The sequence below is a fragment of the Ranitomeya imitator genome, chromosome 2 (assembly GCF_032444005.1).
Source record: "Ranitomeya imitator isolate aRanImi1 chromosome 2, aRanImi1.pri, whole genome shotgun sequence".
Classification (NCBI taxonomy): domain Eukaryota; kingdom Metazoa; phylum Chordata; class Amphibia; order Anura; family Dendrobatidae; genus Ranitomeya; species Ranitomeya imitator.
Genome location: NC_091283.1, coordinates 292,076,992 through 292,092,092, shown reverse-complemented (window position 1 = coordinate 292,092,092; position 15,101 = coordinate 292,076,992). Strand labels below are relative to the sequence as shown.

Genomic DNA, 15,101 nt, shown 5'->3' with positions numbered 1-15,101 from the left:
ATTGTAGTTCTCCCATCCCCTTTATTAATTTTGTTGCCCTCCTTTGTACTCTCTCTAGTTCCATTATATCCTTCCTGAGCACCGGTGCCCAAAACTGGACACAGTACTCCATGTGCGGTCTAACTAGGGATTTGTACAGAGGCAGTATAATGCTCTCATCATGTGTATCCAGACCTCTTTTAATGCACCCCATGATCCTGTTTGCCTTGGCAGCTGCTGCCTGGCACTGGCTGCTCCAGGTAAGTTTATCATTAACATAAGACTCAAAATACCATCCCTTAAATTGGGTCCAAGGTTTATTGGTCCGTTTAGGGTCGCTGCCATCATTAACCCGGTAGCCTACCGATTGGAGCTCCCTACGGTATATAAGATTCACAACGTGTTCCACAGGTCTTTATTAAAAAAGGTGATGGGTTCCGTGGACGCGGCGCCGATGCCTCCTGTCTTGGTGCATGGCAATTTAGAGTTTGAAGTCTCCAAGGTGGTTGACTCTTGAGTAGTGCGCCGCACTTTACAGTACCTGGTACACTGGCATGGTTATGGGCCTGAAGAGAGGTCTTGGGTACCAGCCTCGGACATCCATGCGGACCGGCTGGTCAGTATGTTTCACCGCCGCCATCCGGACAAGCCGGGTCCTATAAGTCGTGAGGGCCCTGGGGTCCCTCGTAGAAGGCGAGGTACTGTCATGTCGGACGCTATTCACACTAGGGCGTCCGACAGACAGCGGTAATTCCGCATTCGTCCACTATGCGCTCAGTGGCGCCGGCTAGATTTTATCTAGGTTGTCCGGGGTTAATCTAGCTGGTACTCGGATTGGAGGCTGGGTCACGCCCTCTGCCTTTAAATAGTTCTGCTGAACTTTGGGCGTCGCCGATTATAGCTTGTGTCTTGTGCCTGGTGATCTCGGTCTGGAGTGGTGGTATAGGAGAAGGAATATCGTATCTGGTGGTGTATTATCCTTTGTCATATTTCTCCTTCCTATATTTGTATTTGTTTTGCCCTGTGCACATTTTCGTGTATTCCTGTGTGACTGCGGCGTGGTGCGTTTTTCAGATTTCCCTGTCTGTGCTTTCTGTGGGGATTGGTATGTGATCTCTTAACTGGGTGGCGGGAGGTGGTTTCAGCTTAGGGCTGCAACAGGAGACAGGGTCAGGCCTGGCGGCCCAGACATGCACACCTTTAGTGTAACTTCTGGGAGAGGGTCAGACAGGGTTTTCCTAGCCTGAGGGATATCACAGGGGCCTGAGTAACCAGCTTTAGTCTACCCAGTACTCCCGTGACACTCATGCAGTATATGGGGAGGCTGTGTGGGGCTCATGCTGCATGTGGGGGAGGCTGTGTGGGGCTCATGCCGCGTATGGGGGGAGGCTGTGCGGTGCTCATGCCGCATATGGGGGGAGGCTGTGCGGGGCTCATGCCGCATATGGGGGGAGGCTGTGCGGGGCTCATGCCGCTTATGGGGGGAGGCTGTGTGTGGCTCATGCCGCATATGGGGGAAGGCTGTGTGGGGCTCATGTCGCATATGGGGGGAGACTGTGTGGGGCTCATACCGCATATAAGGTGCTGTTGGGGGGGTTCATACGATATACAGAAGAGGCTGTGCTCGGGTTCAAACGATATATAGGGGGATGTCAGCATTCTTAATTCTGCTCAATATTAAGTTATACAATTAATATTAATAAAATTATACATAATTCTAATATATTAATATTGAGCATAATTGATTTCAGCCTATTGGTTGGGCTCTCCACAATGGTCACGGTCTCTCATGTTGCCCCTTGGAAAAATTAATTGCCCACCCCTGGCGTACAGGATAGTATTACAGTGCCTTGCGAAAGTATTCGGCCTCCTGGAACTTTTCAACCTTTTCCCACATATCATGCTTCAAACATAAAGATACCAAATCTAAATTTTTGGTGAAGAATCAACAACAAGTGGAACACAATTGTGAAGTTGAACAACATTTATTGGTTATTTTAAATTTTTATGGAAATTTAAAAACTGAAAAGTGGGGAGTGCAATATTATTCGGCCCCTTTAACTTAATACTTTGTTGCGGCACCTTTTGCTGCGATTACAGCTGCAAGTCGCTTGGGGTATGTCCCTATCAGTTTTGTACATCGAGAGTCTGAAATTCTTGCCCATTCTTCCTTGGCAAACAGCTTGAGCTCAGTGAGGTTTGATGGTGATCGTTTGTGAACAGCAGTTTTCAGCTCTTTCCACAGATTCTCGATTGGATTGAGGTCTGGACTTTGACTTGGCCACTCTAACACCTGGATATGTTTATTTCTGAACCATTCCATTGTAGGTTTTTCTTTATGTTTGGGATAATTTTCTTGTTGGAAGACAAATCTCAGTCCCAGTCTCGGGTCTTTTGCAGACTCCAACAGGTTTTCTTCAAGAATGGTCCTGTATTTGGCTCCATCCATCTTCCCATCAAATTTAACCATCTTCCCTGTCCCTGCTGAATAAAACCATGATGCTGCCACCACTATGTTTGACAGTGGGGATGGTGTGTTTAGGATGATGAGCTGTGTTGCATTTACGCCAAACATATCATTTGGCATTGTTGCCAAAAAGTTCAATATTGGTTTCATCTGACCAGACCACCTTCTTCCACATGTTTAGTGTGTCTCCCAGGTGGCTTGTTGCACACTTTAGACAACACTTTTTATGGATATCTTTGAGAAATGGCTTTCTTCTTGCCACTCTTCCATAAAGGCTTACTCCGGACCGCGTGCAGCGCTCACATTATCTGCTGCTTCCGTGCCCTTTGATGGCAATCCCCTGATGACCCCCTTTGGACAGCCATGTGGGGCGAAACGCGTAGGGATGAGACATTTGTCTCCACGAGATAAGTGCTTTTTCATTAATACCTTTGTGCTGCGAGGCTGATGGAGTGTTTACTCTTTTTACTTTAATATATGGACTGGATATGAGCTACTAGGCACAACGTTAAACAATACCCCAATAACGCCTGACCACTGTTCACTATACTGTGGGGTCCTTGGCGATCCTGGCTGTGAGGTTATGTGTAAAGCTCTATCTGCTAAGGGCGCCTCTTGACAGAGGAAATATATTTTTTTGGGCGTGTATATCTCTGGCGTTGATGCCTGGTTTTTATGCCCTATCCTGTACTCTGGCAAGGACGTTTCCCTTCATAGTGACGCTCTTATGCGGTCACTAATAAACCTGTATTTTGTAACTCAGGGATTTGCCTTGATTCAAGAAGTGTCACTATATATTAAGGGACGTTCTAAATGAGCTTTGAAAGTATGGTAACTATACCAACTTTTTTATACCTATGTCCTGTCTGGCGGTGATGCCATTAGGTCACTAAATTTGTACTGGTGAACTTACTTTTATATCTATCTAAGTACTTGACACCACTGAATTGAGTCTGATGAGAGTGACTGTACTATAAGATGTGCTTAAATGAGTTTTAGAGGTACGAGAATAATATCATCCTGCTTCCTCTGGCAGTGATGCCACTAGGCTAATAAAACCGTATCCGTAACTCTCTATTGTTGATATATTTCTAAACACAAAGCACAATTGATCCGAGGCTGACAAGAGTTACTTCATTATTAGGTGCGTTCTTTAATAAGCTACGAGAGCATATCTACCTCTGGATGCTCATAGCTGTGCCTGATGGTGACGTCATTTGAGTATCTATAACTCATTGGAAGTATGATAATAACATCTCCTTATGTATCTCCATGTGTTTTTCTGGCAGTGATGCCATTACATTTATCTATAATTTACCTACTTCCACATTCACCTCAGCACCTATTGTGACTAAACTGAGTCAATAAGAGCTACTGCATCATTAACCCCTTCCCGACCTGTGACACAGCGTATGCGTCATGAAAGTCGGTGCCAATCCGACCTGTGACGCATATGCTGTGTCACAGAAAGATCGCGTCCCTGCAGATCGAATGAAAGGGTTAACTCCCATTTCACCCGATCTGCAGGGACAGGGGGAGTGGTAGTTTAGCCCAGGGGGGGTGGCTTCACCCCCTCGTGGCTACGATCGCTCTGATTGGCTGTTGAAAGTGAAACTGCCAATCAGAGCGATTTGTAATATTTCACCTAAAAAAATGGTGAAATATTACAATCCAGCCATGGCCGATGCTGCAATATCATCGGCCATGGCTGGAAATACTAATGTGCCCCCACCCCACCCCTCCGATCGCCCCCCCAGCCCCCCGATCTGTGGCCCGCTCCCCTCCGTCCTGTGCTCCGCTCCCCCGTCCTCCTGTCCGCTCCCCCCGTGCTCCGATCACACCCCCCGTGCTCCAATCAAACCCCCCCGCACTCCGATCCCCCCCCCGTGCTCCGATCCACCCCCCCTGCACACCGATCCACCCCCCCTGCACACCGATCCACCCGCCCGCACACCGATCACTCTCCCCCATGCTCCGATCCCTCCCCCCCCGTGCTCCGACGCCCCCCCGTGCCCTGATCTCCCCCCCCTGTGCCCTGATCTCCCCCCCTTATACTTACCGATCCTGGCGGCGTCCGTCCGTCTTCTTCCCCGAGCGCCGCAATGTTCCAAAATGGCGGGCGCATGCGCAGTGCGCCCGCCGAATCTGCCGGCCGGCAGATTCGTTCCAATGTGAATTTTGATCACTGTGAATATAATCTATCACAGTGGTCAAAATAAAAAAACAGTAAATGACCCCCCCCCCCCCATTTGTCCCCCATAGATAGGGACAATAATAAAATAAAGAATTTTTTTTTTTTTCCACTAAGGTTGGAGTTAGAACTAGGGTTAGGGTTAGGGGTAGGGTTAGGGGTAGGGGTAGGGGTAGGGGTAGGGTTAGGGGTAGGGTTAGGGGTAGGGGTAGGGTTAGGGGTAGGGGTAGGGTTAGGGGTAGGGGTAGGGTTAGGGTTAGGGGTAGGGGTAGGGGTAGGGTTAGGGTTAGGGGTAGGGGTAGGGGTAGGGTTAGGGTTAGGGTTTCGATATGTGCACACGTATTCTGGTCCTCTGCGGATTTTTCCGCAGCGGATTTGATAAATCCGCAGTGCTAAACCGCTGCGGATTTATGGCAGATTTACCGCGGTTTTTCTGCGCATTTCACTGCGGTTTTACAACTGCGATTTTCTATTGGAGCAGTTGTAAAACCGCTGCGGAATCCGCACAAAGAAGTGACATGCTGCGGAATGTAAACCGCTGCGTTTCCGTGCAGTTTTTCCGCAGCATGTGTACAGCGATTTTTGTTTCCCATAGGTTTACATTGAAATGTAAACTCATGGGAAACTGCTGCGGATCCGCAGCGTTTTCCGCAGCGTGTGCACATACCTTTAGAATTAGGCTATGTGCACACGGTGCGGATTTGGCTGCGGATCCGCAGCGGATTGGCCGCTGCGGATCCGCAGCAGTGTTCCATCAGGTTTACAGTACCATGTAAACCTATGGAAAACCAAATCCGCTGTGCCCATGGTGCGGAAAATACCGCACGAAAACGCTGCGTTGTATTTTCCGCAGCATGTCAATTCTTTGTGCGGATTCCGCAGCGTTTTACACCTATTCCTCAATAGGAATCCGCAGGTGAAATCCGCAGTAAATCCGCAGGTAAAACGCAGTGCCTTTTACCCGCGGATTTTTCAAAAATGGTGCGGAAAAATCTCACACGAATCCGCAACGTGGGTACATAGCCTTAGGGTTAGGGTTGGGTTGGAATTAGGGTTGTGGTTAGGGTTAGGGGTGTGTTGGGGTTAGGGTTGTGGTTAGGGTTACGGCTACAGTTGGGATAAGGGTTAGGGGTGTGTTGGCGTTAGAATTGAGGGGTTTCCACTGTTTAGGCACATCAGGGGGTCTCCAAACGCAACATGGCGCCACCATTGATTCCAGCCAATCTTTTATTCAAAAAGTCAAATGGTGCTCCTTCCCTTCCGAGCCCCGACGCTTGCCCAAACAGTGGTTTACCCCCACATATGGGGTATCAGTGTACTCAGGACAAACTGGGCAACAATTACTGGGGTCCAATTTCTCCTGTTACCCTTGAGAAAATAAAAAATTCTGGGCTAAAAAATTATTTTTGAGGAAAGAAAACGTATTTATTATTTTCACTGCTCTGTGTTATAAACTTCTGTGAAGCACTTGGGGGTTCAAAGTGCTCACCTCACATCTAGATAAGTTCCTTTCGGGGTCTAGTTTCCAAAATGGGGTCACTTGTGGGGGGTTTCTACTGTTTAGGCACACCAGGGGCTCTGCAAACGCAACGTGACGCCCGCAGACCATTCCATCAAAGTCTGCATTTCAAAACGTCACTACTTGACTTCCGAGCCCCGACATGTGCCCAAACAGTGGTTTACCCCCACATATGGGGTATCAGCGTACTCAGGACAAACTGGGCAACAATTACTGGGGTCCAATTTCTCCTGTTACCCTTGAGAAAATAAAAAATTGCTTGCTAAAACATCATTTTTGAGGAAAGAAAAATGATTTTTTATTTTCACGGCTCTGCGTTGTAAACGTCTGTGAAGCACTTGGGGGTTCAAAGTGCTCACCACATATCTAGATAAGTTCCTTGGGGGGGTCTAGTTTCCAAAATGGGGTCACTTGTGGGGGGTTTCTACTGTTTAGGCACACCAGGGGATCTGCAAACGCAACGTGACGCCCGCAGACCATTCCATCAAAGTCTGCATTTCAAAAGTCACTACTTCCCTTCTGAGCCCCGACGTGTGCCCAAACAGTGGTTTACCCCCACATATGGGGTATCAGCGTACTCAGGAGAAACTGGACAACAACTTTTGGGGTCCAATTTCTCCTGTAACCCTTGGGAAAATAAAAAATTCTGGGCTAAAAAATTATTTTTGAGGAAAGAAAACGTATTTATTATTTTCACTGCTCTGTGTTATAAACTTCTGTGAAGCACTTGGGGGTTCAAAGTGCTCACCTCACATCTAGATAAGTTCCTTTCGGGGTCTAGTTTCCAAAATGGGGTCACTTGTGGGGGGTTTCTACTGTTTAGGCACACCAGGGGCTCTGCAAACGCAACGTGACGCCCGCAGACCATTCCATCAAAGTCTGCATTTCAAAAGTCACTACTTCCCTTCTGAGCCCCGACATGTGCCCAAACTGTGGTTTACCCCCACATATGGGGTATCAGCGTACTCAGGAGAAACTGTACAACAACTTTTGGGGTCAAATTTCTCCTGTTACCCTTGGGAAAATAATAAATTGCAGGCTAAAAAATCATTTTAGAGAAAATAAAATTTTTATTTTATTTTCATGGCTCTGCGTTATAAACTTCTGTGAAGCACTTGGAAGTTCAAAGTCCTCACCACACATCTAGATTAGTTCCTTTGGGGGTCTAGTTTCCAAAATGGGGTCATATGTGGGGGATCTCCAATGTTTAGGCACACAGGGGCTCTCCAAACGTGACATGGTGTCCGCTAATGATTGGAGCTAATTTTCCATTTAAAAAGCCAATTGGCGTGCCTTCCCTTCCGAGCCCTGCTGTGCGCCCAAACAGTGGTTTACCCCCACATATGGGGTATCAGCGTACTCAGGACAAACTGGACAACAACATTTGCGGTCCAATTTCTCCTATTACCCTTGGCAAAATAGGAAATTCCAGGCTAAAAATCATTTTTGAGGAAAGAAAAATTATTTTTTATTTTCATGGCTCTGCATTATAAACTTCTGTGAAGCACCTGGGGGTTTAAAGTGCTCAATATGCATCTAGATAAGTTCCTTGGGGGGTCTAGTTTCCAAAATGGGGTCACTTGTGGGGGAGCTCCAATGCATAGGCACACAGGGGCTCTCCAAACGCGACATGGTGTCCGCTAACAATTGGAGCTAATTTTCCATTCAAAAAGTCAAATGGCGCGCCTTCCCTTCCGAGCCCTGCCGTGTGCCCAAACAGTGGTTTACCCCCACATATGAGGTATCGGCGTACTCGGGAGAAATTGCCCAACAAATTTTAGGATTCATTTTATCCTATTGCCCATGTGAAAATGAAAAACTGAGGCGAAAATAATTTTTTTGTGAAAAAAAAAAGTACTTTTTCATTTTTACAGATCAATTTGTGAAGCACCTGAGGGTTTAAAGTGCTCAATATGCATCTAGATAAGTTCCTTGGGGGGTCTAGTTTCCAAAATGGGGTCATTTGTGGGGGAGCTCCAATGTTTAGGCACACGGGGGCTCTCCAAACACGACATGGTGTCCGCTAACGATGGAGATAATTTTTCATTCAAAAAGTCAAATGGCGCTCCTTCCCTTCCGAACCTTACCATGTGCCCAAACAGTGGTTTACCCCCACATGTGAGGTATCGGTGTACTCATGAGAAATTGCCCAACAAATTTTAGGATCCATTTTATCCTGTTGCCCATGTGAAAATGAAAAAAATTGAGGCTAAAAGAATTTTTTTGTGAAAAAAAAGTACTTTTTCATTTTTACGGATCAATTTGTGAAGCCCCCGGGGGTTCAAAGTTCTCACTATGCATCTAGATAAGTTCCTTGGGGCGTCTAGTTTCCAAAATGGGGTCACGTGTGGGGGAGCTCCAATTTTTAGGCACACGGGGGCTCTCCAAACGTGACATGGTGTCCGCTAAAGAGTGGAGCCAATTTTTCATTCAAAAAGTCAAATGGCGCTCCTTCCCTTCCAAGCCCTGCCGTGCGCCCAAACAGTGGTTTACCCCCACATATGAGGTATCAGCGTACTCAGGACAAATTGGACAACAACTTTCGTGGTTCAGTTTCTCCTTGTACCATTGGGAAAATAAAAAAAATGTTGCTAAAAGATAATTTTTGTGACTAAAAAGTTAAATGTTCATTTTTTCCTTCCATGTTGCTTCTGCTGCTGTGAAGCACCTGAAGGGTTAAAAAACTTCTTGAATGTGGTTTTGAGCACCTTGAGGGGTGCATTTTTTAGAATGGTGTCACTTTTGGGTATTTTCAGCCATATAGACCCCTCAAACTGACTTCAAATGTGAGGTGGTCCCTAAAAAAAATGGTTTTGTAAATTTCGTTGTAAAAATGAGAAATCGCTGGTCAAATTTTAACTCTTATAACTTCCTAGCAAAAAAAAATTTTGTTTCCAAAATTGTGCTGGTGTAAAGTAGACATGTGGGAAATGTTATTTATTAACTATTTTGTGTCACATAACTCTCTGGTTTAACAGAATAAAAATTCAAAATGTGAAAATTGCGAAATTTTCAAAATTTTCGCCAAATTTCCGTTTTTATCACAAATAAACGCAGAATTTATTGACCTAAATTTACCACTAACATGAAGCCCAATATGTCACGAAAAAACAATCTCAGAACCGCTAGGATCCGTTGAAGCGTTCCTGAGTTATTACCTCATAAAGGGACACTGGTCAGAATTGCAAAAAACGGCCAGGTCATTAAGGTCAAAATAGGCCGGGTCATGAAGGGGTTAAGTATGCTCTAAAGGAACGCTGAGGGTACGGCAATAATATCAATACCTTCAGAGGCTATTTTTGTGACCCTCTGTGTGGTGTCCTGTACTCGAGTGATACTGTTCTATTGTATAGCAGGGATTTCCTGTCTGTGTACCCTGAATTTGTAGAGGGATCTATTATGGATATCCTTATATTACTGCTATCTTTTTAGTATCACCACTACATTTTTTGAGAGGCCCTACAGTGTCTAATATCTCTAATAACACTGTTTTTCCCTTTTTTTTTTTTTTTTTTTCCTCTCCTCTCAGAGTACATCTTTAGCTCACAATATACGCCAGATTTTATATATATCAGCCGAATCGAGCTATTATTGCTCTTATAGTCAGCATATAGCAGCACAGGTATTCTATTTTCACTTGTTGTGTTTTTCTTTTTTGTGGTGTTATTGTTGGTGGTGGCTTTTTTTGAGGGATTCCTTTTTAGGGACTTCAGGGTCAGTCTACGTTGAGCAGGGGCGCCACATCGTATCCCAGGGTGCCAACCTCCGCTGTCAGGAAGGGAATTTTTTAGGGATAGGCACGTCTATCTTCCCTAGCCTTTTCCTGTACACTTGTATTTTTCTGGCATTTTTTGATTGATACCAGAGACCCTGTTTTTCCGTAGGATCCCTCTTACTGGTCTTTATGATAATTTTTTACCTTTTAATTACTAAATTAAAATTCATCGTTTTAGGTCTTGTGTCAGTTTTTTGTTTTTTTTCCACTCTTCCATAAAGGCCAGATTTGTGCAGTGTACAACTGATTGTTGTCCTATGGACAGACTGTTCCACCTCCGCTGTAGATCGCAGTCATCCAGAGTGATCATGGGCCTCTGGGCTGCATCTCTGATCAGTCTTCTCCTTGTTTGAGATGAAAGTTAGAGGGACGGCCGGGTCTTGGTAGATTTGCAGTGGTATGATACTCATTCTATTTCAATATGATCACTTACACAGTGCTCCTTGGGAGGTTAAAAGTTTTGGAAATCATTTTGTATCCAAATCCGGCTTTAAACTTCTCCATAACAGTATCACGGACCTGCCTATTGTGTTCCTTGGTCTACATGATGCTTTCTGTGCTTCAAACAGAACCCTGAGACTATCACATAGGAGGTGCATTTATACGGAGACTTGATTACACACAGGTGGATTATATTTATCATGATTAGGCATTTAGGACAACATTGGATCATTCAGAGATCCACACTGAACTTCTGGAATGAGTTTGCTGCACTGAAAGTAAAGAGGCCGAATAATATTGCACACCCCACTTTTCAGTTTTTGAATTTCCACCAAAATTTTAAATAACCAATAAATTTTGTTCAATTTCACTAATGTGTTCCACTTGTTGTTGATTCTTCACCAAAAATTTACATTTGGTATCTTTGTTTGAAGCATGATATGGGGGAAAAAGTTGAAAAGTTCCAGGGCACCAAATACTTTCGCAAGGCACTGTATATGTTGGTTTATTATTTTTTGATTGTTTGCAGGAGGTGAGGGAGTCGGGGATTAGGCGTTCAGTAAGTATGGTAAATTTTGATTGAATAAAGGAATATATGTGATTATTTCAAATAAAGGACTTTATTCTGGGTGTCTGTGTTTTATACAATATCACTATTGAGTTAGTAATGGATAGGTGTCTTATAGACACCTCTCAATTACTAACCTGTGGCCTTGATGTCACCTGGCAATACAAAGGTGACATCAACCCCACAAATATGGGAAGTGGGAAGAGCGAGGCTAAGTGCTAAAATTGGCGCATCTATAAGATGCACCATTTCTGGGGTGTCTGAGAGCTGATGTTTTTAGCCTGGGGGGATGCCAATATCCATGGCCCCTTCCCAGGCTATTAATATCAGCCCGCAGCTGTCTGCCTAGCCTTTGCTGGTTCAATTTTATAGGGGGACACGATTTCAATTTTTTTTACTGGGGTTCCCCAGTAAACTAGCCAGTAAAGGCTAAGCAAACAGTTGTGAGCTGATATTAATAGCCTGCAAACATTTGGCTATTGGCTCCTTCCCAGAATATTCACATCAGCTGTCTGCTTTCTCTCTGCTGGTTATGAAAATTATGCGGGAGCCCACGCAATTTTTTATTTTTTTTAAATCTTATGAAAAATAAACAGATATTGCATTTCATGCAGATTTCTGACAATTGCTTTTTTTTACAGCTTTTGTAGGTTAATTATGTTAATGCTCCTACATAGTCTGGTGTGTGTGCCTTTATTAAATATTAATGGCTGTATGTGGCTGAAGAGGTTGAACAATAAAATTACATAACAATTACTATTATGTTTTTAATATATCTTTATTTAGCTCTATGGATTTACAAAAACGCATGAAAAAAACAGATAAAAAACACTCGTATTTTCAGCTGCATTTTTGTGCCAAGAGATGCAGAAACCTTGCAGAAATTTCTGCAAGCAAATACGCAACATGCTCACCCAGCCTTATAAATAGTTCTATTTAAAAACAATATTTCTTGTTGAAATTGTAATAGAAAATATTGGCCTTTACGATAGAGTATGGGTCGCAGTGGCTCTTGGCAATATAAACTAATTACCCCAAAGAGGTTTTGCCATTAGTTACTCTTTTTTTTATACTTAAAAAGATTGTTCAGCTTGATTATTTCAGTAGATGTGTTATTTTCTATAGTCACAGTTTTGCCCATCATCCTATTAACTTCTTTAACCCCTTTATGGAAGCCATGTTGCTTTTCAAGCCGCTACTAATGTAGAAACCTCTGTTTTTCCATTGACAGGTGATGGTCCTGAGTGGGGACTTGTTTTTTGTAAGATGAGTAGAACTTTTCATTGGTATAATTTTTGCCTACATAACATTGTTTGGTGGCTTTTCGTTCCATATTTGGGAGCCAAAATGAAAAGACAGTTGTACACCACGCTCCACTGGTTCATGCCATAGTTTTCTAATAAACTGTTAACTGTCTTTTTTTTGTGAATAATTCAAATTTTTTACATACCTTGACATTTTTAATGACAGTTTAAGTAGAAATGTTCAAAAATATTAAGTTTCAGGATATTTCATTGAAAAATAATAATTGTTTTTATTCTTAGCAGATTACTGTACCAGGAGATCAGAGGGGCAGGTGACATCTTCAATTTTTAAATCCAATATTCTTGAGATCCCACAGGATGCAATGAAAGTGACTGGCATTACTCCAGATATACCATCAACCCTTCACAGCAAAGATCTGTCATCTGATCCTATGAAACGGGTTCTGTCTTCTGGTTCATTACCGACTACTAAGGAAAATGAAAGTTACAAAATAATCATTAAAAAACGAACTGATCCTAAAGCAAAGAAGCTGTTTTCACAATCAGAATATGGAAATAGTTTTACTCTCAAAAAGTCTTTTCTTAAACATCAAAAAATTCACACAGCAGAGACTAGATTTTCTTGTTCCCAGTGTGGGAAATGTTTTAACCAGAAATGGAATCTTCTTGTACACCAAAAAACCCACACAGGGGAGAAGCCTTTCTCCTGTTCAGAATGTGGGAAATGTTTTAGCCGTAATTCAGTTTTGGTTAACCACCAAAGAACCCACACAGGGGATAGACCTTTTTCCTGTTCAGAATGTGGGAAATGTTTTACCCAGAAATCAGATTTGCATAAGCACCAAATTTTTCACACAGGGGAGAAACCTTTTTCATGTTCAGAATGTGGGAAATGTTTTACCCGGAAATCAGATTTGCATAAGCACAAAATTATTCACACAGGGGAGAAGCCTTTTTCCTGTTCAGAATGTGGGAAATGTTTTACCCAGAAAGTGCATCTTGATCACCACCAGAGAATCCACACAGGGGAGAAGCCATTTTCTTGTTCAGAATGTGGGAAATATTTTAACCAGAAATGGAATCTTCTTGTACACCAAAAAACCCACACAGGGGAGAAGCCTTTCTCCTGTTCAGAATGTAAGAAATGTTTTAACCGTAAATCGGTTTTGGTTAACCACCAAAGGATCCACACTACGGTGAAACCTTTTTCCTGTTCAGAATGTGGGAATTGTTTTAACCATAAATCAGATTTGCTTAAGCACCAGAGAATTCACACAGGGGAGAAGCCTTTTTCATGTTCAGAATGTTGGAAATGTTTTACCCAGAAAGTGTATCTTGATCACCACCAGAGAACCCACACAGGGGAGAAGCCATTTTCTTGTTCAGAATGTGGGAAATGTTTCAACCAGAAATGGAATCTTCTTGTACACCAAAAAACCCACACAGGGGAGAAGGTTTTCTCCTGTTCAGAATGTGAGAAATGTTTTAACCGTAAATCGGTTTTGGTTAGCCACCAAAGGATCCATACAGGGGAGAAGCCTTTCTCCTGTTCAGAATGTGGAAAATGTTTTAACTATAAATCAAATTTGCTTATGCACCAGCGAACCCACACAGGGGAGAAACCTTTTTCATGTTCAGAATGTGGGAAATGTTTTAACAACAAATCACATCTTGTTATACATCAAAGAAGTCACACAGGGAAGAAGCCTTTTTCCTGTTCAGAATGTGGGAAATGTTTTACCCAGAAATCGTTTCTTGATCACCACCAGAGAACCCACACAGGGGAGAAGCCATTTTCCTGTTCAGAATGTGGGAAATGTTTTAACCGTAAATCACTTTTGGTTAACCACCAAAGGACCCACACAGGGGAGAAACCTTTTTCCTGTTCAGAATGTGGGAAATGTTTTACCCAGAAATCGTGTCTTGATCACCACCAGAGAACCCACACAGGGGAGAAGCCATTTTCCTGTTCAGAATGTGGGAAATGTTTTAACCGTAAATCACTTTTGGTTAACCACCAAAGGACCCACACAGGGGAGAAGCCTTTTTCCTGTTCAGAACGTGGGAAATGTTAAACCAGAAATCAGATTTGCTTAAGCACCAGATAATTCACACAGGGTAGAAGCCTTTTTCATGTTCAGAATGTGGGAAATGTTTTAACAAGAAATAACATCTTGTTATTCACTAGTGATGAGCGAGCACTAAAATGCTCATTGTTCGGGTCGAGCAAATTTGAATGCTTGGGTGCTCGACCCAAGCAACTAGCCCAATGTAAGTCTATAGGAAAACCGAGCATTTTTGCCCCGGGGGTCATTTTAGGGTCTAAAAACATCTGAAATCGATGGGAACGGTGCTCAAATGACATAGCATCATCATGGGAAATACCCCTGGAAGCATTTCTGACTCTCAGGTCACAGCTGTGAACAATGTTGTAAGAGTCTTACACCACTTTTACAGGCGCACAATAAAACATACAAAAACAAAACCAAAGTGGATATTCCTGGAAAATATGTTAAGGAATATCCTTTCCAGGGTAATGATGTGTATGTAAGGCAAAATAAATAACCCAAAATAAAAATGTTCCTCCTCTACTTGGGCTATGTTCACACGTAGCATTTTTTATGTGTTTTTCAAATTTAGCATTGCTTTCAACCAAGACAAATGCATTAACTGGGAAATGTCTTTTTACAACCTTATCTGGCCATGTGCGTGACACATCATCAACAACCATATGCTGTCTATGCAAGTCAATGTAGGGTAATATAATAACTCACTAATAGCCAAAGGCAAATAATTCCATAACTAAGTACCCTAAAAAATAACTTTCTTTAATCACTTTAATATGGAAATAATTAAAAATTAGCAGTGTGCTTATGCTGGGAAAGAGTGTACTAGT

General features: G+C 43.1%; 1 protein-coding gene across 2 annotated transcripts in view; it reads left to right on the top strand.

The window, feature by feature from the left end:
• LOC138663265 (zinc finger protein 665-like) overlaps window positions 1–14,816 on the top strand; it is a 58,292-nt gene extending 43,476 nt beyond the window's left edge. The window contains exon 7 of one of the 2 annotated variants that reach the window (XM_069749438.1): window positions 12,485–14,816. In XM_069749438.1, coding sequence (XP_069605539.1) covers window positions 12,485–14,280 — 1,796 coding nt within the window. In that variant the 3' untranslated portion in view covers window positions 14,281–14,816. The remainder of the gene's footprint in view (window positions 1–12,484) is intronic. The other variant, XM_069749439.1, reaches the window with a different exon arrangement.
• The last annotated feature ends 285 nt before the right edge of the window (window positions 14,817–15,101 follow it).